Source organism: Chionomys nivalis, chromosome 20, assembly GCF_950005125.1.
Source record: "Chionomys nivalis chromosome 20, mChiNiv1.1, whole genome shotgun sequence".
Classification (NCBI taxonomy): Eukaryota; Metazoa; Chordata; class Mammalia; order Rodentia; family Cricetidae; genus Chionomys; species Chionomys nivalis.
In genome coordinates, this window is record NC_080105.1 from 6,223,461 (window position 1) to 6,244,728 (window position 21,268).

The 21,268-nt window shown below is 52.6% G+C and overlaps 2 protein-coding genes across 12 annotated transcripts; one reads left to right on the plus strand and one right to left on the minus strand.

Annotated features, from left to right (window-relative positions):
* On the minus strand, nucleotides 1–6,811 carry Fkbp8 (FKBP prolyl isomerase 8). 7 transcript variants are annotated; one of them, XM_057752900.1, is made up of 9 exons: nucleotides 6,521–6,647; nucleotides 4,830–5,135; nucleotides 3,347–3,516; nucleotides 3,182–3,270; nucleotides 2,722–2,939; nucleotides 1,943–2,115; nucleotides 1,150–1,227; nucleotides 754–904; nucleotides 1–486 (listed from the first exon to the last, which is right to left on the minus strand). In XM_057752900.1, exons 2-9 carry the CDS (start codon nucleotides 5,107–5,109, stop codon nucleotides 245–247), a joined length of 1,401 nt encoding a protein of 466 aa, XP_057608883.1. In that variant the 5' UTR covers nucleotides 5,110–5,135; nucleotides 6,521–6,647; the 3' UTR covers nucleotides 1–244. The 7 variants fall into 7 exon arrangements, with proteins under 7 accessions (XP_057608883.1, XP_057608882.1, XP_057608881.1 ...); XM_057752899.1 differs by lacking the exon at nucleotides 6,521–6,647 and adding an exon at nucleotides 5,337–5,421 and having other exon boundaries at nucleotides 2–486; nucleotides 2,722–2,942; XM_057752898.1 differs by having other exon boundaries at nucleotides 3–486; nucleotides 2,722–2,942; nucleotides 6,455–6,532.
* Nucleotides 6,812–10,456: 3,645 nt separating this feature from the next.
* Nucleotides 10,457–20,631, plus strand: Kxd1 (KxDL motif containing 1). Of its 5 annotated transcripts, none has more exons than XM_057752951.1 (6): nucleotides 10,465–10,527; nucleotides 12,760–12,974; nucleotides 14,743–14,867; nucleotides 16,881–17,033; nucleotides 19,106–19,152; nucleotides 19,700–19,878. In XM_057752951.1, exons 3-6 carry the CDS (start codon nucleotides 14,767–14,769, stop codon nucleotides 19,834–19,836), a joined length of 438 nt encoding a protein of 145 aa, XP_057608934.1. In that variant the 5' UTR covers nucleotides 10,465–10,527; nucleotides 12,760–12,974; nucleotides 14,743–14,766; the 3' UTR covers nucleotides 19,837–19,878. The 5 variants fall into 5 exon arrangements, with proteins under 5 accessions (XP_057608931.1, XP_057608934.1, XP_057608930.1 ...); XM_057752947.1 differs by lacking the exon at nucleotides 19,700–19,878 and adding an exon at nucleotides 19,886–20,631 and having other exon boundaries at nucleotides 10,472–10,527; XM_057752948.1 differs by lacking the exons at nucleotides 12,760–12,974; nucleotides 19,700–19,878 and adding an exon at nucleotides 19,886–20,631 and having other exon boundaries at nucleotides 10,457–10,527.
* Nucleotides 20,632–21,268: the final 637 nt, after the last annotated feature.

Consider the following 21,268-nt stretch of genomic DNA (forward strand, 5'->3'; position numbering starts at 1 on the left):
CTCTGGTCCAGCCTCAGCAGAAGGAGGCTCGGGAAGCAATGGGGTGCGGGGTGAGGCTTTATTTCATTCACTGTGGGGGAGCCTGGACAGGGGGCAGGTAGGCAGGACTAGTAGTAAGGGCTGCCCCAGGCGTAATGAGAGGGAAAAACTGAGGCCAGAGCCCAGAGGGCAGGGATGTGGAACAGAGACAGTTGGGTCTGGAGCAACGGGGCCCCTCCACCTGGGCTGTACCCTATGTACCCCTTCAGGGCCTCAGTCCTTCCTGCTTGTTGGGGTGTGTGACCCGCAATCCTTGCTCCCCCAACCCAGAGGAGGTGGCTCGGCCAGGGAGGGCAGTGGACAGGGAGCCTGGGGGGAGTTGGGGAGCACAGGTCGGGTTCCAGGTGTGCAGGGGGGCAGTCAGTTCCTGGCAGCAATGACCACAGAGAGAGCCACGCCCCCCAGGGCCACAGCAGTCGCCCCAAACAGCCACTTCCATGGGATGGACTGTGGATAAAGGGAGGGGTAAGGAAGGCAGGTTGCACACCAAAGCAACCACCATGACCAACACAGGCCTCCTAGCCAGTGTTTTACCATGTCTAAGATACTCCTACACACGCCCAAACCCAACACCCACTCCTCCAATGTATTTTCTTCCTCTGCATGAGCCTCCAACCCTCACCAAGAGCCTGCAGCTCCAAAGTCCCTCCCTTCTGCCTAGGCAGAAGCCTGTATCCCCAGCACTGCCCTCAGCCCAGCCACACCCTAGCTCACCCAGGCCCCCTTGCCCGGACACTTGGCGGGCAGCCGGCTGGGGTTGCCCAGCATCTTTCGGTACAGGGCGGTCTCTGTGCTCCGCTGTGCAGCACGCTTCTTCACCAGCTTTGAGAGCTCCGCATGGATCGTCTGTGGGAGGCGGGGAGGACTGGCGAACACATGCAGAAGGCGGCAGACCTGCCTGTCATTACTACTGCTGCCTTCTTCTGGTCCCCAGGCTTGTCAGGTGTGGGGGCTCCTGGGACTTGGGGGTTCTAACTGCTCCCATCAGCTCTAACAAAGAGGGAGCTGCTGCCCCAACCCAAAGGCAAGCCAGCAGATATAACAGCAATAATAACTAGAGGCAGACAAATAGGGGGACTTACCAGACAAACCCACCAGAGTTCTGCTTACCTTGTTGGAAGGTTCCAGCTTCAGGGCAGCCCTCAGGATGGGGATGGCCTCACTATATTCTCCTTGCTGAGCCAGCACCTGTGGGATGGGGCATCCACTCTCGGTATTCACCAGAGCCTTGCTGTCCTCAGCCTTGCACTAAGTCCCTGCTCTCGCACATTTGGTGCAGAGACTGACCAAGGTGAGGCACAGCTGGGCAACGGCATCCCTGCTGGGCTGGAACAGGGGACTTGGGGATGTGTACCCTCAGAGTGCAGGGGCCTCAAGTCAGACTCAGCACCCTATAGCCCTAGAAACCCCACCGGACCTGGGGGGAGTTGGAGAGCAGTCCCCCCGATGGGGCAGTTCTTTCTGGCTTTCTCTGCTGTAGCCCAGATGGCCTAGACCTTGTGACAGTCTCCTGGGTGTGGGACTGCTGGCCTATGCTGCCATGCTTGCCTACGATCCCTCTTTAGGCTCTGGCTGTGTGACCACAGGGCCTGACTTCTACACGGCAGGCCCCTAAAACACACACAGCCAGCGCTTCATAAGCAGCAGGTGGCGAGTTTCTCAGATACCCGATGTGTCCCTGCTTTACCTCTGGCCTGTGGGAGGCCCCAGAATTGTACCCTCAACACCATCACAAAACAGAACCAACCGCACTACACCCAAACCCAGGCAGAGGGGACAGCCTGTGCTGAGGAGCTGGCCCAGAAACTAGTGGGGAAAAGAGGCTGTGATCCCAGTGCCACCAGCCCAGGGTGGAGAATCACACAGCCTGGCCACACCACGGCACGGGCTGGCTGCAGCGCACCTTGCCCTTGCGGAACAGTGCCTTGATGTTGTCGGGCTGGTGCTCTAGCACCTGGCTGCAGGAGCGCAGTGCCGCACGGTAGTGGTCCAGCTTCAGCTGCGACGCCGCGAGGTTGTTCAGACACTTGACCTTCAGTTGTAGCAGCTGCTCCTCTTCCTCACAGGTCATGTCCACTGTGGGGGGAGTGGTCACTTCGAGGGAGCCCCACCCTCTTCCCCACATCAGTACTTCAGGATGGCCTCGAACTCATGCCGAGCTGACAGATGCATGCCACTGAGGGTCGTGTGCAAGCACGAGACTGTGATCCCAGGGCTCACTTAGGAGCCAAGGGCAATATGCACGCCTGTGATCTCAGCATGGCGCAGAGGCAGGCTTGACCACCCAACTCTCCCCAAGTCACATGTTCAACGATAGACTGTGTCAGAAAGGAAGGTGGGCAGAGGGTGGGGAAACCCCAGGTGTCCACCTCTGATCTGAACTGGAAGTGAACATACCACTGTGTCTGGTCACTACAGGTCTGGAAAGAGCCACTGACCTGAAGGCTATGGCTAGTAAGGAATCTGTCTATATTCTGGAATATTCTAGAATGTTCTATGACCCCAATGACAGTCAGATGTCTGTCCACCCTGCAGGCTAGCAAGATGGTTCAGTGGGTGAAGTGCTCGCTGCAAAGCCTAAGGAATAGAGTCTGAGTCCCTTCCACACATGGGAGAGCACAACAGCCTCCCTCAATTGTCCTCTGACTTTGACGCACACACACACCCTGGCTGGCCGGTCACCTTTAGCACTGGAGGTGATGGCCTTGATGGCCAAGTCATAGGAGTTGGCAGCCAGCACAAAGTCAGCACGCTGGTAGTGGGCATTGCCACACTCCCGCTTGCGGTTTGCCAGAGCCACACGCTCTTGCCCACTCAGCATCTCTAGGTCAGGTCCATCCTCTGCCATCTTCAGGGTGACTTCCAGACACAGGGCCGCGTGGGGGGGGATGTACGGGCTCCTGCTGGGGAGTTAGCCAACAGGAGACACTCAGACCCAGCCACCCAGCTGCACCCGCCACCGCACCCTCCTTGCCAACCACCACATCCTCCCTACAAGGCCAGGTCTCAGGTCCTGGTGTGCCCCATATCAATCACCCACAGCAATCTGCATCTTGTGAATTCGCCAGCCCAAACCTCGGTTTCCCTTTCTGTGAAACAGGAAGGGTGGTAGGGACAGGTGAATGTGCAGGCCATCTCTCACCTGCCTTGGGGACCGTAGCAGTACTTGGAGTCAGCGGTGACCATGGCTGTCTCGCCCACATCCATGAGCGGGACACTGAGGTCCAAGGCCTGGAGGACAGGCCAGTAAGGGTCACGTGAACCCAGACCCTGTGAGGTGCCACCCACCTGCCCACCCAGTTCCCACCTGGATGACATCACAGTCTCCCAGCGTGAAGGTCAGTTCAGGCTCTTCCTGTACGTGGGTGCCATTTTCTAGGGACATCTGCAGGTGCACGGTCACCACCTGGCCCTTGAGAGGGCGGCTAGAGCCTGGCGGGCCAGGGACCAGTGTCTTCTTCCGCAGCAGTCCGTTCCCTGCAGGGGCCAGGATGTGCTCTGTAGTCTGGTGGCCAGCATGGCTCTCTGCACTGCCAGCCACCCCTCAGGTGCAGTGAACAGCCTATGTTGCTGCTGTCGTGGTGACCTGCACGTTCTAGCCCAGGGCTCGATCACTAGGCTGGGCCCCCCCAACAGCACAGCATTAGGGATATCTGGCCAACGTCTGTCCTGCTTTTTTTTTAAGTTTTTTTTTTTTTTTTTTTTTTTTAATTCCTGTGTCTGGGAATTTTGCCTGCATATACATTTGTGCACTACAGGAACAAAGTGCTAGGAAAGTCCAGGTGAGGGTGTCAGATCCCCAGAAACTGGACTGCAGACACTTAGCAGCCATGTAGGCGCTGAGACTTGAGCCCATGTCCTCCAGGAGAGCAGCCAATACTCTAAATCAGCTCTCCAGTTCCCAAGGTCTGGATTCTAAGAACCCCTTCCTAGAATCTCACAGGGAGCCAGGTAGTGCTGACACACGCCCTTAATCCCCGGGAAGCAGAGGCAGGTGGATCTCTGTGAGTCTGAGGTCAGCCTGGTCTACAGAGAGACAGGACAGCTACAGCTGTTACACAGAAAAACCCTGTCTCAAAAAAACAAAAAAACAAACACACACAGTGGGGACTGGGAGTGAATCCCAGTGGTAGAGTCTTTGCCTGGCATGCAGGGGACCATGGGTTCTATTCCCTAGCACCACTCGTACCAAAAAAAAAAAAAAAAAAAAAAAAACAACCAAAAACTTCTCAAAACATAAAATTCCTCAAGGCACTATCCTGAGACGACGGCATTTTAGGAGAGAGTGCTAAAAGCTGAAAAGGACTGGACACCTCTACTGAGTGTGGCAGTTTCAGAACCTGTCACGTGTCTAGACAAATGCTTAGGAAAGATGCAGTGGGGGTTGGCTTGGAGCTCCTGCACCCAGTGCTAGGGCTGTGTGGCTCCAGAAAGGTGACTCAGCCCCTTGGAGCTGCTGTTACCAGCACGGGGGTAAAAAGCAACCTGTTAAAAATTGTGGGTGCATGCCAAGGTGTGAGCCAACGAACAGAGTTCAAAAACACGCCTGTCTCAAGCAGTCTGGGAAGGCTGCCACAGAGCACAGGCCTGTGAGACCAGCACTCAAGAGGAGGATCCAAAGTTCAAGGCTAGCCTCGGCTTCACAGTAAGTTATCTCAAAATCAATAAATAAAAAACAGCCAGTGAAGTCCTAAAGTCACTTCAGGTACGAATAGAAGGGAAATGAAACTCAGGAGAGGAGACATCCCCAGGTCAGGTGGCCCCCAGCCCTGTACTCTGCTCCCACTCACCCAGGATGTCCAGCCACTCTTCAGGGGCTGGGGCTGGGGCTGGCTCAGGTTCTGTGGCTGCCAGGAACTCCCGAGCCAGGGCTCCTGGCTGCTCAGTCTCCTCCACTGTCAGCTGTCCCATATCCTCTAGTGGCGGCAGCCCACTGAGGTCATCTTCCTCCTCTTCTTCCTCTTCCCCATCTGCATCTTCTACCCCATCAAGCACCTCAAAGTCCTCCAATGGTGGGACCCCAGCAGGTGGCCGAGCAGCGGGCTCAGAGGGCTCGGCCCAGGACGCCATGCTGCTGGGGGGACCAGGAACTGACCCTAGGGGACAGACAGTCAAGCACTACAGTGACAACCCCATCTAGGCAGCCCCTTTAATGCCCTCAGCAACAGTTCTTCCTGCGGGACACCACCACCAGGGCTTGCATTTCTCCTCTACACATTGGGCACCCTACCAACACACAGACCTCAAGTTCCGAGCCACAGGCTGCAGCTGGGCTGGCTGTTATTAGAACTAATTACCATATAATCTTTAAGCCGGGCGGGGTGGCGCACGCCTTTAATCCCAGCACTCGGGAGGCAGAGGCAGGCGGATCTCTGGGAGTTTGAGACCAGCCTGGTCTACAAGAGCTAGTTCCAGGACAGACTCCAAAGCTACAGAGAAACCCTGTCTCGAAAAACCAAAAAAAAAAAAAAAAAAAAAAAAAACAAAAAAAAAACAAAAAAAAAAAAACATATAATCTTTATAAACACCCAAAAAGTAGGGAAAACCTAGCTTACATACTTATACACGCACACACACAGAACAGGTACAGAAAGGCAAAGTCACTTGGCCAAGGTCACACAAGCCAAGACTGAAAAGTAAGGTTATTGGAATGAATAACAAGAAAAAGTTGCTAGGGTTTGGGGATGGTGGGGATACAGCTTCCGGGTCACTTGAGAAAGGTGACTCTTTTAGAGGTTCTTGCCTCTGGCTACCTTGTCTGCTAAAGGCTCCAGGATAAAAGGATCAATGCCAGATGCCGGATGTCTTTGCTCTGTACCCTGTGGATACCTCTAGCAACATCAGGGACCCTGGTTCCAATCTGCCTCTATCATCAAGTCTGCTTCCAGGTTTTAATCACGGTAGGGTACTGGGGAGGTAGGTTAGCCTATAGGGCACTTGTCTATCAAGCACAAAACCCCGAGTTCTATCCCCAGGCACCACAGAAGCCACGCATCAACAAAGGCCTATCATCCCATTGGGAGGCAGAAGCGGGGTGGTCAGAATTCAAGGCCAAAGAATTCAATGACTACGAGAAGCCCCGCCTCGAGAAATCTAAAACGTGCGCTAGGGTGGTAATTCGTTGATAGAGCGCTCTACTATCTACAGGGCACGCTTTAGGCTCAGCACCCCATAAACCTGGTGTGGCAATGCATGCCTGTCACCCCAATTCTTGAAAGGTACAGACAAAAGATCTAGAGTTCAAGGCCAGCCTGAGATACACTGCCACTTTGGAGTCTAGCGTAGAATACGTGAGACTGTCTCAAAAAAATAAAAGCAAGAGTAGTGGGGACCCCAATACGGAATCTTGCAGCGTCTCCCTGGCCCCAGGCCTCTCTCTACGGAGCCCCTCAGCCCGGCAGCAGCACCGACTTACAATCAGGCCCGCTCCCTAAGCCCCAGGAAGCCCCGGAGCCCCGCGGCCCTGCCCAGCGACCCTCACCTGCGGGGCTCCTTCCGGGATCCGGCCGCGACCGGAGACCCTCCCGCCCCGAGCCCCCACAATGCCCCGCGCGCCCCGCACCCCAACGCCGTCCCGCGCCCAGCCGACACCACCGCCCCGTGATGCCGCGGCCCCCGCAGCCCTGGAAGGCCCCGGCCGCAGCCTCGGCTTCCGCGCTGCGCCCCGCCACACGTGCCTGCGGCTCGGGGACCCCGCTTGGGGTCCTGCGCCCCCTCCCCGCCCCCAGCCGCGGCCGCCGCGCCTCGGGAAGCAGCTTCAGACGCGCCGCCCCGCCCCCGGCGCGCCCATTGGCTGGTCACGCCGAGGCCGCCCCGCCCATTGGGTTGTGCGCACATCCGTCTTGCCCTAGTTGCCGCCTCCTTCCTGCTAGGCTCAGCTGGCTGTTGTTTTTGTTGTTGTTTTTTGTTTTGTTTTTTTCCACGAGACAGGATTTCTCTGTGCCCTAGCTGGCCTGGAACTCACAGAGATCTGCCTGCCTATGGGTTAAGGGTGTGCGCCACCACCGCCTGCCTCGGCTGGCTGTTCTTAAAGGGACTCTCAGACTGGGGGTGTTTTGTGCGGAATGGGAGGTTGGGAGCACTCTGACCTCGGTAGGGGAGGGTGGCGGCACTGCCTGGTGAGAGGCCAGTTTGGGAGCTCTCAGGGAGAGTGTTCACTCAATTATACTTATTTCATTTCCTCTCCCTCATTTTCTCCTCTCTCTCTCTCTCTCTCTCTCTCTCTCTCTCTCTCTCTCTCTCTCTCTCTCTCTCTCTCCCCCCTCCTCCCTCCTCCCCCTTCCCCTTTCTCTCCCCCCTCCCTTTCGGTGGGGGGGCCGTGTCTCAGCATATAGACCAGACCAGGCCAGCCTTCTGTTTACAGAGATCCTCCTGCTTAGTGCTGAGATGAAAGTTGTGCACTACCACACCCGGCTCAACTCATTCTTTAGTTTTAGTATTGTGTTTTCTTTCATGTTTTATACTGTATTTTTTATTTTTTTTATTTTTATTTTTTTTTATTTTTTTTTTTTGGTTTTTCGAGACAGGGTTTCTCTGTGGTTTTGGAGCCTGTCCTGGAACTAGTTCTTGTAGACCAGGCTGGTCTCGAACTCACAGAGATCCGTCTGCCTCTGCCTCCCAAGTGCTGGGATTAAAGGCGTGCGCCACCACCGCCCGGCTATACTGTATTTTTTTAATTAGTCAAGGTCTGACCAAGCTGGCAGCAATCATGCTGCCTGGAACTCCATCTGTAGACCAGGCTGGCATCAACACAGAGATCTGCCTGTCTCTACCTTCCGAGTGTTGGGATTAAAAGTGTGCACCGCAGCCGGGCGGTGGTGGCGCACGCCTTTAATCCCAGCACTTGGGAGGCAGAGGCAGGCGGATCTCTGTGAGTTCGAGACCAGCCTGGTCTACAAGAGCTAGTTCCAGGACAGGCTCCAAAACGACAGAGAAACCCTGTCTCGAAAAACCAAAAAAAAAAAAAAGTGTGCACCGCTACTGCCCGGCAGGACTTTTTGTTAAATATTGGAGCAAGGAACATGTACTCTGGCACATATGTGAATGCAAAAGGACAATTTGCAGGAATGAGTTCTTTCATAACTCTCTGGTCCAGGGATTGAACTTAGATTGTCAGACTTGGTGGCAAGCCCTTTCCTTGGTACTCATGTCATTGGCCCAGCACCCAATGCTCTTAGCTGTGCCTTGAGCCCTGGCTTTGGCCCCGCCCTGCTGTGTGCCTCTTTATTGGTGCTCATCTCCTTCACACGTAGTTTCATGATACCATAAAGTCCTTTCTCTTGGATAATTTATTTTTGATTTTTTTTTTCTGACACAGGATTTCTCTGTGTAACAGCCCTCACTGTCGTGGAACTCCCTCTGTAGACCAGGCTGGTCTTGAACTCACAGAGATTACCTGCCTCTGCCTCCCAAGTGCTGGGATCAAAGGTTTATGCTACCACCGCCTGGCTTATGGGAAAGTCTCACTATGTACACAGCCCAGGCTGGCCTTAGGTTTGTGGTGACACCTACCTCGGCCTCTCAGTAGCCAGTAGTGGGTCCCAGGGGTGCTACCACAGTCAGTGCGAAGGCAGCTAGAGCTGACGAAGTCTAGGAACATGACTTGAGCAGCTTTCACACTTGATATTCATCGCTTTGGAGCAGGTCTTTCACACCTAACAACAGAGTGCAGAGTTCAGGGTTAGTGCTCTGCCATACAGACACAGCAACCAGAATCAGGACTCTTTCTAAACAACAAACAGAGGAAGCACACTGCTTGTGGGCTAGAGGTAAAGAGACAGAATGAGAAAGGCAAGGACCAAGAAAAAAGAAAGGGGCTGAAGGGATGGCGCAGAAATTAAGAGCACTGACTGCTCTTGCAGAGGACCAGGGTTTAATTTCCAGTGCCGTGTGGCTGCTCACAACCTGTAACTCCAGTTGGTAAGGTTCTGACCTCCACAGGCACCAGGCACATATATGGTTCATATATGTAGGCAAAACAAATACGATAACAAAAGCATTAAAAACAGACAAAATGCAGGTTACTTGAGAAAGCTAAATTTTCAGGCATCCCGTGCCTCATGGAACTCCTGTGGTACTTGAACTGCAGAAGTATCCAAAAGATAGCTACAGAGCTGCAGGCCTTCACTGCCAGCACCTGCAGGCTGGGGCAGGAGGATGGCCACGAGATCAAGGCCAGCCCTCTACCTATAGTGTAAGAAATTATTTGCATTTTCAGTGTCAGATGAGCTTAGAGACTGTCAGAGTCATGGAGAGCACGAGGCGCTAGGACTAGGACCCTCTTGCCCCAAGCTGGCAGCTTCAGTCTGAGCTTTCTAAATTCAGGATGGTTGAAAAGTTGTAAGCACTCCGCTGTGTAACACATGTCAGAGAAGGGATAGTCAGGCTCAAGCTGCAGAAGATTCATTTGATAAGGCTTTGAGTCACCTGAATAGAATGGGGATTTAAAGGGGATAATGCTAAGAGTATACAAAGACTTAACTCTCTGAGTATCTGGCTGTAGGAAAAAGGAGAGGCTTCTTATGTTCTTATAATCAGGACTTTGAAAACTACTACTTTTGCCAGGCTGTGGTGGCACACACCTTTTATCTCAGCACTCAGGAGGCAAAAGCAAACAGATCTTTTAGTTCCAGGCCAGCCTCGTCTACATAGTGAGTTCCAAGAAAGCCAGGGCTATCAAGAGAAACCCTGTCTGGAGAAACAAACAAAACAAAAAAATAAAACTAAATCAAAACTGCTTCTCTTTCACTAGCTTGTCTTTTTTATTAGAGAGTGGGGTTTGTTTCTCACAATAGTGTGCACCAGGGCAGCCTGTGCTAGAGATGTCTCAAAAACCTGAAAGTCACACATGGGTGCCATACATCTGTCATATCAGGAAGTAGAAGCAGGAGAAGCACAAGTTTAACGGTGACCTTAGCTATATGAAAAGTTGGAAACCAGTCTGGGCTGCATGTCACCTTGTCTTTGAAACAAAAAAACAAAAAGACAAGGAAAAAATTAGGTGCTGGAAGTTGACTCAGTGGTTAAGAGCGCTTGTTCTTGCAGAGAACATGGTTTGATTCCTAGCACCCATAAGGAGACTCCCAATCATTCAGTTCCAGGGAAACCGACTCCCTCTTCGGGACTTCACAGGCACCACTCATGCACCTGGGGCTAAAAGCAAAAGTGGGGCGAATAAGCTCAAAATATTTTATATACACGTGCGAAATTTTAAAAGGATTAATAAAACTTAATAAAAATTAACTCCCCACGTCCAGAAGGCTTAGGAAACCAAGTTCCGAACACTGCGCGTGCACATAAATCATCCTGTGATTGGTTACTCTTTTGACGTTCTGGTAAGCGCCTCTTACCGAGTGGTCCCACCCCTTCCTGCTGCGGGGTCACGCACTCTCGTTGGCGCCTTGACGGAAGGCGCGGAGGACGGCGCGTAGTGACGTAACGCGGCGCAGCGCCATCCCGGAAGCGCGAGCCAGGCCGCCAGATGTGCAGGTGCCGAGGCCGGCGACGCCGGGGCGGGCTAGGGCGGGATTGCGGGGCGGCGGGAGACCGCGGGCTGTGCCGCAGCGGCAAAGGACGGCTATTGTGACTCTGCGGCCGAGCCGGCCTCAGTTTCCTTGACTGCGCAGCGCCGGCACGGGCGGATCCGGATGGGAACCAGGCTGTGTGACCGTCCACAGCCCGGGTCCTGAGCGGCTCGGCGTCCGCGCGTGCCTCAGTTTCCCCTCTTGAAGGGGCGAGGCTTCAATGCATGTTTGAGTGTCACCTTATCCGGTTTGGTTTTCTTTGTTTTTGTTTTTTTCCCCTCTTCGAGTTTGGTTTGCCGAGTCGAGTTCGGTTAGGACTAGGGCGCGAGGGCGCCTTGTGCTCCTTGTTTGTGACCTTGAAGCGCAGAGCCCTTGCTGTCAGCCTTGCATTCCTGGGGGAGATTTGATGTTTTGAGATAATAGTTCAAATTAGCCTCCAATTCCTGGTAATCCTGCTTCAGCCACCCAAGTATTAGGGGAAGTCATTAGTTTTTTTAAGATAGTAACCCAGATTGGCCTTCAGCCCGTTAAAGTGCGCCTCTCGAGAGTGCTGGGATTTACAAACATTGAGTTGCCATGCCTGGCCTGTGTTGTCTTGCTTTAGGTCAGGGACTCATTTGTCCCATGCTGGCCTGGAACTCAAAAAGCAACTTTGATCTTTTGCCTTCCTTACCGCCATACACAGGCATTTCCACACCTGTCTTATTTTTTGAGGCAGTCTTAAGTATCCCAAGCTGGTGTGGAGCTCACTGTGTAGCCCAGATTAGCCTTGAATTTACAACAATCCTTTAGCCACCGAGTGCTAGAGTGACAAACTTGAGCTGTCACGCCAGGCCTGTGGTGTTTTGGTTTTTTTTAAGTTATTATGTATGCAGTGTTCTGCCTGTATGTCTGCCTACAGGCCAGAAGAGGGCACCACATCTCAATTCAGTTGGTTGTGAGCTATCATATGGTTGCTGGAAGTTGAACTCGGGACCTCCAGAAGAGCAGCCAGTATTCTTAATGCTGAGCCATCTCTCCAGCTCCAGGCCTGTGTTTTAAGTTAGGGTTTCATACATCTTAGGGTAACCTAGATCTCAATATGTATAGCCAAAGCTGGCCCTCTGTGTGCCACCATTTCAGCTCCAGCCCAAGACTAATAATTTAAAACAAAATCTCGAATCAAAATTCTGCATCTGAGAGATGCCATTAACTTGTCTGACTCCACCCTTTAACCACAAGTCTTTTTCTTCTGTTTTGGAAATATGTACATATGCCAGGCAGTGGTGGTGTGCGCCTTTAATCCCAGCACTGGCAAGGCAGAGGCAGGTGGATCTCTGGCAGGTCAAGGTCAGCCTGGTCTACAAGAGCTAGTTCCAGGACAAGCTTTGAAACCACACAGAAACCCTGTCTTGAAAAACAAAAAACAATACGTGTGCATGTATGTATATATGTGTATGAATATATATGTGTGTGTGTGTGTATTCTATTTATGGGGAGGGGCATGCACCTTCATGCCTGGAAGTCCGGGACAACTTGCAGGAGTTGGGTTTCCTACTTGAACTGGAACCGTCTGGCTTGATGGCAAGCACCTTTTAGTCACTGCGCCATGTCACAGGCCGTTTTCCACTAGAAACAGGGTCTTCTCGATTGTCCAGTGTGCCTGGGAAGATCTATGAAGTCCTGGTTGGTGTTGAAGGTTGAATCCTTCTGCCTTTACTCTTCTCACCGTGTGTTGGGGTCTACCACCATCTATCTGTCGTAATCCACCTTGGGTGAATAGCAGAGGCCATGCCCTGCCCATAGCTAGTTTCTTCTTTTTCTTTTTTCCCTGAAACCAGGTTTCTCTGTGTGGCCCTGGCTGTCCTGGAACTCTCTGTAGACCAGGCTGTCCTCAGACTCAGAGATCTCCCTGCCTCTGCTACTGTGCCTGGCTTAAATCTGTATATTTTGTTTCTGGTGGAGGTCAGAGAACACCGTTAGGCACCACACTGCTTACCTTCTATTGTATTTGAGACAGCATCTCTTATTCACCTTTCTGTGTGCCAGGCTAACTGGCCTTGGGGCTTCCAGCTGCTTTGTCTCTGCCTCCTGTCTCCCCACAATTGTAGATGGATGCCCGGCTGTGTCTGGCGACCTCACGGCAAGTCATCAGCTCCCCGGGCCAAGTACTTTACATACCCTAACCTCCTCCCCACCATTCCTGTTCCCCCTGCAGCTGGCTGCCACTGTGCCTGGCTGCCTCCCATCATCGTTTGAGACGGCGTCTCCAGGCTGACCTACTCATCTAACAGTCCCTCGTGACTCGTCCATGTAGCTGGGATGGGGCTTGACCTCTTCAGCTCCCGTGTGTGAATCTTGCCTAGTGCTGTGTTGGCCTCTCTCAACGAAGTCTTGTGAGGATCCTAGGCTTTTCCTGAACACCAGAGAAGGGTGGGTGCGGTGACTCCCTCTCTTGGTCTGCTCACTGGGGCACTGCAGAGGTGATCACCTGCCTGCCAGATGCTAAGAGCCGCAGCCACCCAGGTGCCAGGCCAGCAGACCGCTTGTGCTTAGAATGCTTAGCTGTAAGTTGCTGATAAAAATGTAGCCAGCTTTAAAGCTGAATATTGTGTTTCATTTTTGAGGACAAGTCCCACAGCGTAGCCCAGGCTGGCTTGGAACTCACTGGGCTGTTGACTAGGGTGGCCTAGAGCGTGAAGGAATCCTCCTGCTGCCGTCTCCTAAGTGAGTCACCTGGAGCTCAAGAGATCAGGAATTCAAGCTTGTCTTCAGCTGTTCACAAGTCTTAAGCCACCACGGACTTACCTCAGAAACACAAGAAGGGCCGGGCGGTGGTGGTGCACGCCTTTAATCCCAGCACTCGGGATGCAGAGGCAGGCGGATCTCTGTGAGTTCGAGACCAGCCTGGTCTACAAGAGCTAGTTCCAGGACAGGCTCCACAACCACAGAGAAACCCTGTCTCGAAAAAAAAAAAAAAAAAAAAAGAAAGAAAGAAACATAAGAAGGGTGTGGTGGCAAGCAGTCTTTTTTTTTTTTTTTTTTTTTTTTTTTTTTGGTTTTTCGAGACAGGGTTTCTCTGTAGGGTGGCAAGCAGTCTTGACCCCAACACTCAAGAGGCAGAGGCAAGCAGATCTCTGTGAGTTTACTGACAGCCTGGTCTACATAGGGTATTCCAGGACACCCAGGGATATATAGTAAGACCCTGTCTTGAAGGGGGTGTACTTGATGTGATAATGGAGGTGATAATATATTTATGGACCCAGGTTCAGTCCTCTGATTGAACACAAAATGGGAAGCAGATAAGTGTGTAAGCTAGCTGGCCTAGCCACTGAAAGACTGAAGAGATGGCTGAGTTCTGCCATCCCCATCCTCTCTGTCTGGGGGAGAAGAGGTACCTGCAGTCTGTCCCCTACCATCATGCCCACAAACACCAGATACAAAACCCTAACCTGAGCAAACAGGAGCAAATTTGGCGGGAGGTGGGTTGAGGCTTTGCAAAGTCTAGTGAGGACAGTGGGTATTGCCCAGCCTGTCCTGTGAAAAGGTCAGAGTTTTGGGACAGAATGAGCTGTGGAGAATGATGGTCTAACTCTTTAACCCTGGGTATCTTATAACTCTCCATCCTGCCTCAGCTTCCTGAATGTTGGAATCACAGGCATGTTCAGCTCTTCTGGCTTACCTGTTCGTTTGTTTTTCTTTTGATTTTTGTTTTTTTTTTTTTTTTTTTTTGGTTTTTCGAGACAAGGTTTCTCTGTGGTTTTGGAGCCTGTCCTGGAACTAGCTCTTGTAGACCAGGCTGGTCTCGAACTCACAGAGATTCGCCTGCCTCTGCCTCCCGAGTGCTGGGATTAAAGGCGTGCGCCACCACCACCCGGCTTTCTTTTGATTTTTTGAGACAGGGTTTTCCGGTAGCTATGGAACCTGTCCTGGAACTCACTCTGTAGACCAGGCTGGCCTCAAACTCACAGAGATCCACCTGCCTCTGCCTCCTGAGTGCTGGGATTAAAGGTGTGCACCGCCACTGCCTGGTAGATGGCTTACCTGTTTCTTAGGGATGAATCTCTGTTATGGCTCCAAACACCCCAAGTTCCAACCTAAGTATTCTGATGCTTGGATGGTAGCTCTTAGGGCCATGATGGGCTCTTGATATCCTCACCAGCCCTAGTGCGGACTTCACATCCTGTTCTGATCATTTCAGGCATCGGAGGCGGAGGAGAAAGAGATGGACCCCCCAGACTCAGCCTCGAGGGTCTTCTGTGGACGCTTCCTCAGCATGGTGAACACTGATGATGTCAATGCCATAATCCTCGCCCAGAAGAACATGTGAGCAGGCCATGGCAGTATGGGAAGGGACCCCCACCCACCCCCCAGCAAACAGTTGTGATATTTAAAGAAAATGAGCTCCTGGCCCCAGAGCCAGTTCCATCCTGACCTGAAAAATCAGGCCTTGGTATTGGGGTCAGGCCCTGCAGCTGTGCATTGCTGGACAGTGGCCAAAGGGCTCCTGTCCCCAGGCCGGAGGAGTGCAAAGAGCTTCTTCTTTTTGTTTTCTTTTTGTTTTGTTTTTTTGTTTTCTGTTTTCCGAGACAGGGTTTCTCGGTGTAACAGTCCTGACTGTCTTAGAACTTGCTTTGTAGACCAAGGTGGCCTCAAACTCACTGAGATCCGCCTGCCTCTGTCTCCCAAGTGCTGGGGTTAAAGGCGTGTGCTACCAACAACCGGCGCAGGACCTGGAGCCCAGTCTCGTGCGCAAAGTCCCTCACTGGGACAAGCTCACCCTGATTGCAACTGGGCTTGGGGTGAAAGGCAGGTATGGGACTGAATGTGACTTGGCGGATCGGCCTGCCAAGCATGCGGAGGCCTCAGGTTCATAGTGGACAGCCCTCCCAGCAGAGGCCAGAGGCTGTTGGCTGCTGTCTTCCCTTGGGGCTCTCCACCTCATATTATTTACTTAGTTATTTTTTGAGACAGGGTCTCAATATGTAGCCCTTGCAGTCCTGGAACTCACTATGTAGACCAGGCTAGCGTCAGACTCACAGAGACCCACCTGCCTCCCCAGTGCTAGGATTAAAGGTGTGTACCACCAACCAGCTAGCACTGGCTACTCTTTTTTTTTTCTCCCTTCATAGAACTTACTTTGTAGGCTAGGGTGGCCTTGAACTCAGAGAGATCAACCTGCCTCTGCCTCCCCAGTGCTGGGATTAGAGGTGTCTGGCCCGCACTGGCTACTCTTGAGGAGGGCCAAGGTTTTGTTCCCAGCAGCTCACAACTTTAATTCAAGTTCCTGGACACTTGAACCCTGTTGACCTCCACAGGCCCTGCATCCACATTATGCACACGGTATACAGACATACACAGAGGCAAGACACCTGTGTACATGATAAAAATAGTTGTGGGTCTGGCATGGTGGCACACACCTTTAATCCCTGCACTCTTTGAGTTCCAGGCCAGCCGAGACTACATAGCCAGACAACTGTGTCTCAAATCCAAAACAACAAAAAGCCCAAAATTTAAAAGAATGTCAGCCAAGCCAGGTGGTGGTGGTGCATGCCTTTAGTCCCAGCACTCAGGAAACAGTGGCAGGTGGATCTCTGCGTTCAAGGCCAGGTTGGTCTACAGAGTGAGTTCCTGGTCAACTAGGGCTGTTACACAGAGAAACCCTGTCTCAGGGAAAAATAAAATCTCAGCCAAAAATAATAAATAAGTCAATTAAATGAGTAAATAAATAACAAACATGTCAGCCTTGTGTCTGGATATAGTGGCACATGCCTGTAATCCCAGCATTTTTTTTTTTTTTTTTTTTTTTTTTTTGGTTTTGGTTTTTTCAAGACAGGGTTTCTCTGTGGTTTTGGAGCCTGTCCTGGAACTAGCTCTTGTAGACCAGGCTGGTCTCGAACTCACAGAGATCCGACTGCCTCTGCCTCCCAAGTGCTGGGATTAAAGGCGTGCGCCACCACCGCCCGGCCCAGCATTTGTGAGACAGGCAGGCAGCTCTATGGCCAGCGTGGACTACAATAGTGAGTTCTAGGTCAGCCAGGGCTACACAGAGCAACCCTGTCTCAAAAACAAAAAACAAACACAAGGACATGGAATGGGTCACTGGCCAGGCTGTGTAGCAGGAACCTGTCAGAAGAAACTCAGGCACAGAAAAACTCCATGGAAGATTCAGGCTGCAGCAGAAGGGTACCTTTGAATGGGTTTTCAAGGATGAGTAGGAGTTGGGTGACCGGTACAGCCAACAGAAATCTTCAGACTATGGCTCTGTAACTGAATGCAGGGGCTGTGACTCACGGGGCTCCTAGGCCTGATGCAGGGGTTCTGACCCTCTTCCCCCAGGCTGGACCGCTTTGAGAAAACCAATGAGATGCTTCTGAACTTCAACAATCTGTCCAGCGTGCGGCTGCAGCAGATGAGTGAGCGCTTCATGCACCATACTCGCACCTTGGTGGACATGAAACGGGACCTGGACAGCATCTTCCGAAGGATCAGGTGGTCCCGTCCCCCAGAGCTCCCCTGTGGCCCTTCTCATCCTGAGAACATGCCCTGTCTTAGAGCACATCTCCAACCCTTTATCTGGACCCCCACAGTATTGGCCCCTTCCTTGGTCTGTTATCTAGCTCTGCAGATCCCCTGCTCCTCCACTCTGAAGCTCCCCCATTGCCCAGACCCTGTCCCAGAGACTTAGCCGGCCTCTGCACCCTCAGTCCCTTCCTCTCCAAGGTCCCTTCTCTCGCTGTCTGAAGCACCTTGCCTTCCCTCTAATGCCCCTCCCTTCTGCACCTCTTCATTTCCTTCATGATTCTCTCTTCTCCAAAGCCCATGTCTGGGTCCCTCTTTTTTAAGGCCCTCCCCTCCTCTTTCCTTCTCCCCACTAGGACCCTGCACTCTGCCCTCTCCAGCCCTGGGTATTCTGGATGTTTTTACAAGGCGGTTCCGATCTCTGAGGGAGCTATAAGGCAGGAGGGTGACAGCTAGGCCAGGCTCCTGGTGCCGAAGGCCTTCTGGCTGGCTGATGGAGACCAGTCAGGGTTCAGTTTGCTGCTTCTCACAATGGTACAGGCTCCTGCCTCAGGACAAGACAAGAGTACCTGACAGCCTCAGCCATCACGGCAGGTGACAGGACGCTAGAGCACACAGGTAGCCTTTCCTTCAGCCCAAGCCTCTGGCCTGGGGAGCCTCGTGAGAGCCAAGGGGACAAATGAGCTCTACCTACAGTTGAGCTCTAGGTGTTCTGGATCTGTCTTCAAATCCTAAGACTCCCTCTGTAGACCAGACTGGCATGGAACTCAGATCCTGCCTCAAGTGCTGGGATTAAAGGCGTGCACCACCATGCCTGGCTTTAATGCTTTTTATCAATATTCTTTGTTATTTTTGTTTTGCTTTTGAGGCAAGGTCTCACTATATAGGTCTGGCTGTCTTGGAATTCACTCTAGGCCAGGCTGTCCTTGAACTCACAGAGATCTACCTGCCTCTGCCTCCCGAGTGCTGGGATTAAAGGTGTGTGTGACCACACATGGTCTTTTTATTTTTTTATTACAGTCTTGATATTGTTTGAGACAAGGTCTCTTGTAGCCCAAGCTGACTTCAGATTCATCATATAGATGAGGATGACCCTGGACCTCTTATCCTCCTGCCTGCCCCGCTCCCGGTACTTAGTTGTCCTGCTACTCTAGGCTCCTAAGTTTTCCTCTAAGCACACATTTCTAGTAACACCAGGCTGACTCTGCAGGTGGTTTCCCCAGGACATGACATTCAGCTCCGTGCTCGTCCTGACAGCAGAGTGGTTGCTGTGTGCTCTGAAGCCTGGACTGCAGGACTTCAGGGCACAGTGACCAACAACCTCTTCCTAGAGTAGAGCCAGCTGGGTGGCCACACACACCTAACACACAGGAACATGACCCAGAAGGATCTTGAATTCCAGGTCAGTGGGTTACTTGGTGAGTTCAAGGCCAGCCTGAGCTACACAGCAAGACTTTGTCTCAAGAAAGCAAAAAGAGAGGTGACTCAGCAGGTTGAGTACATGCTGAGCAATCATGAGGACCTGAGTTCAAATCCTCAGAACATACTAAACAATCAGGCATAGAGGCTGAGGGATACACAGTGGGAAAGACTGTGTTGTTCCTGGAAGGGATTGGTGCTTGGTTCTGTCAGGTGGCTCTCAACTGCCCATCACTCCGGCTCTGGAGAACTGGAGCCAGCCTTCAGCGCTGCCTGTGTGCTCACCCACACACAGAAGCACATACATACACTAAAGGTAAAATGAGTTTAAGAACATCAGGTGTAGTAGCATCCTCTGGTGCTGGGTGCTGGGGAGGCGGAGACAGACAGCCCAGCTGACACTGTCCAAATAAACAAGGTGGGCGTGGACAGAGCTCTGACCCCAACACCTGGGAGTCAGAAGAGAAAGCAAGATGGTGGTCACCTCCTATCATCTCAGTCCCCGCCTCCCCCAGGGTGCTGCTGGAACCAAGCCTAGAGACAGGAGAGCTATGGGTGCAGCATAGCGGGAGACAGTGAGGTGACTGCTGATGGCTCATCCCTGTCTGTCCCCTTCCCCACAGGACACTGAAGGGGAAGCTGGCCCGGCAGCACCCAGAGGCTTTCAGTCGTAAGTGTGCCCCATCCCACCCTGCTGCTACCAGCACCTTCTGCCTAGGGCTGGCTTCTGAAGGCTGCCTGGACAGCTGTGCCCACCCAGGGCCCCATGAGTGGTGGGTGGAGATGCCTATGCTCTCTCATCTCAAACCCAGGAGCGTGTTTTGTGAGATTTTTTTGTAAAGATTTATTTATTATTTGTGTGGTTTTCTGCCTGCATAAATGTCTGCAGGTCAGAAGAGGACCCCAGATCCCATTGTAGATGGTTGTGAGTCACCATCTGGTTGCTGGGAATTGAACTCAGGACTCCGGAAGAGCAGCCAGTGCTCTTAACCACTGTGCCATCTCTCCAGCCCTGCTTTGTGTTTTTGAGACATGGTCTCATGTAGCCCAAGCTGGCCTCAAATTCTTCATGTAGCTAAAGATGACACTGAGCTCCTGACCCTCCTGTCTCCGCCATAGACTGCTGAGATGAGGCAGGGCAGATGCGGTACATGGCCCAGGGGGCACCTTTTAAATTTTCAGGTCAGCGGGATGGCCTCAAATTCTTTGTATTCCAGAGCTCTGCCTCAGTCTGCCATACCGGATGACAGATGGGCATGCTCATTCTGAGTCGGCCTCACTCTGGAGCATCGATGCCTTCCACCTTCCCGGGCCTGGGCTGAGTCATGCCCCCATGGGTGGGAAAGCGTTTTAGGGGCCACCCTTATAGGAAGACTTGACCAGCATGGGGGTCCCTTCCCCAGACATCCCGGAGGGCTCATTCCTAGAGGATGAAGATGAAGACCCCATCCCACCCAGTATCACCACGACCATTGCCACCTCGGAGCAGAGCTCAGGCTCCTGTGGCTCCAGCCCTGGTACTGTCTCGGCGTCTCTCAGTCCCGGCTTTGAGGACCTGGCACGTACTCCACCTGGGTCTCCTGCCATCAACGGCCACAGCCAGACAGATGACGAGGAAGAGACGCATGGAGAATAGCCCCCTTCCCACCATCCCAGAGCAGCAGTGGTCCTCCTGGGGTCACAGTCGGTCAGCTCTGCTGCTCCTTTTGGTCATAGGCAGGGTCCCTAATTCCTGCGCCTCCTCCTAAGAGCACCCAGCTGGGGCAGTGGGGCTGGCTACAGGTGTATCCTTGAACTCAGCCTGGGCAAGTCCCCAGAGACCAAAGCTAGATGTCCCCGACACCATAGTGGGGCCCCCTGGAGGTAGAAGGTGCCTGCAGGGCTGAGCTTGTCCTATCCTCTGGCAGCTGCTGACTTGACTCTGGTCTCCCTGTCCTTTGTGGAGTACTTTTTTCCCTGTTGTGTTGAATTCTGGGCGAGGAAGAAGGTTCAAGAGAAGCAGCCTTCCCTCTGTGGGCCGCTGTTTCTCAGAACTAGCAGCCATCTTCGGGAGCTGGCCAGTCACCCTGGAAAACAGCTGATTGAATATTTTTGTATTGATGTTTCAGATGCTGTTGGGAAGTTACCAGTAAAGGCTTACTAAATAGGATCATGCACAGCTGTGGTTTGCTTCTGTCTAGGGGTTCACACCCCAGTACTTGGGCAGATTCTGAATGTCACAAGGGAGCCCTGCTGGAGGGGGCTGTCCAAACACCAAAACCTGTGGGGTCTGGTGCGCAGATCCTGGGCCAGCTTTTCTCAGACCACCTTTTCTGAGACATCACTCTCCCTGGCAAGGATACCTGCTTGCTGGGGGAGGGGGGGGTGGGGGGGTCTGTGGAAAGTTGTATCTGATGGCTACTTTGACACCTGCTTGCTGGGGGGGGGTCTGTGGAAAGCTGTATCTGATGGCTACTTGGACACCCGCTTCCACATGCCATGCAGGGTTTTTGTTATTTTTGTTTTGGTTTGGTCTTTCTTTTTTTGAGACAGGATTTCCTCTGTGTAACAGCCCTGGCTGTCCTGAAATTTGCTTTATGTACCAGGCTGAACTCCCACTCACAGAGACCCACCTGCCTCTGCTTCCCAAGTGCTTGGATTAAAGGTGTGTGCCATCACCGCCCGGCTCCTTGGATAGTCTTCCAGGAGATAAACCCTGGTGGTCCTGACAGCAGGCACTAGGTCCCAGGGTCCAGCTCCAGCACTGCCAGATAGCGTTAGTGAGCCTTAGTGGAAGGGAGGAAGGG

Coding starts and splice junctions, on each gene's coding strand:
- Fkbp8 (XM_057752899.1), bottom strand. CDS start 5,109: ATGGCGTCCTGGGCCGAGCCCTCTGAGCCCGCTGCTCGGCCACCTGCT. Junction 2,116..2,721: donor CATCACCTCCAGTGCTAAAG/GTGACCGGCCAG, acceptor CTCCCCCCACAG/TGGACATGACCTGTGAGGAA. Junction 487..753: donor GTCCGGGCAAGGGGGCCTGG/GTGAGCTAGGGT, acceptor CTTTATCCACAG/TCCATCCCATGGAAGTGGCT.
- Kxd1 (XM_057752948.1), top strand. CDS start 14,767: ATGGACCCCCCAGACTCAGCCTCGAGGGTCTTCTGTGGACGCTTCCTC. Junction 14,868..16,880: donor ATCCTCGCCCAGAAGAACAT/GTGAGCAGGCCA, acceptor CTCTTCCCCCAG/GCTGGACCGCTTTGAGAAAA. Junction 19,153..19,885: donor GCACCCAGAGGCTTTCAGTC/GTAAGTGTGCCC, acceptor TCCCTTCCCCAG/ACATCCCGGAGGGCTCATTC.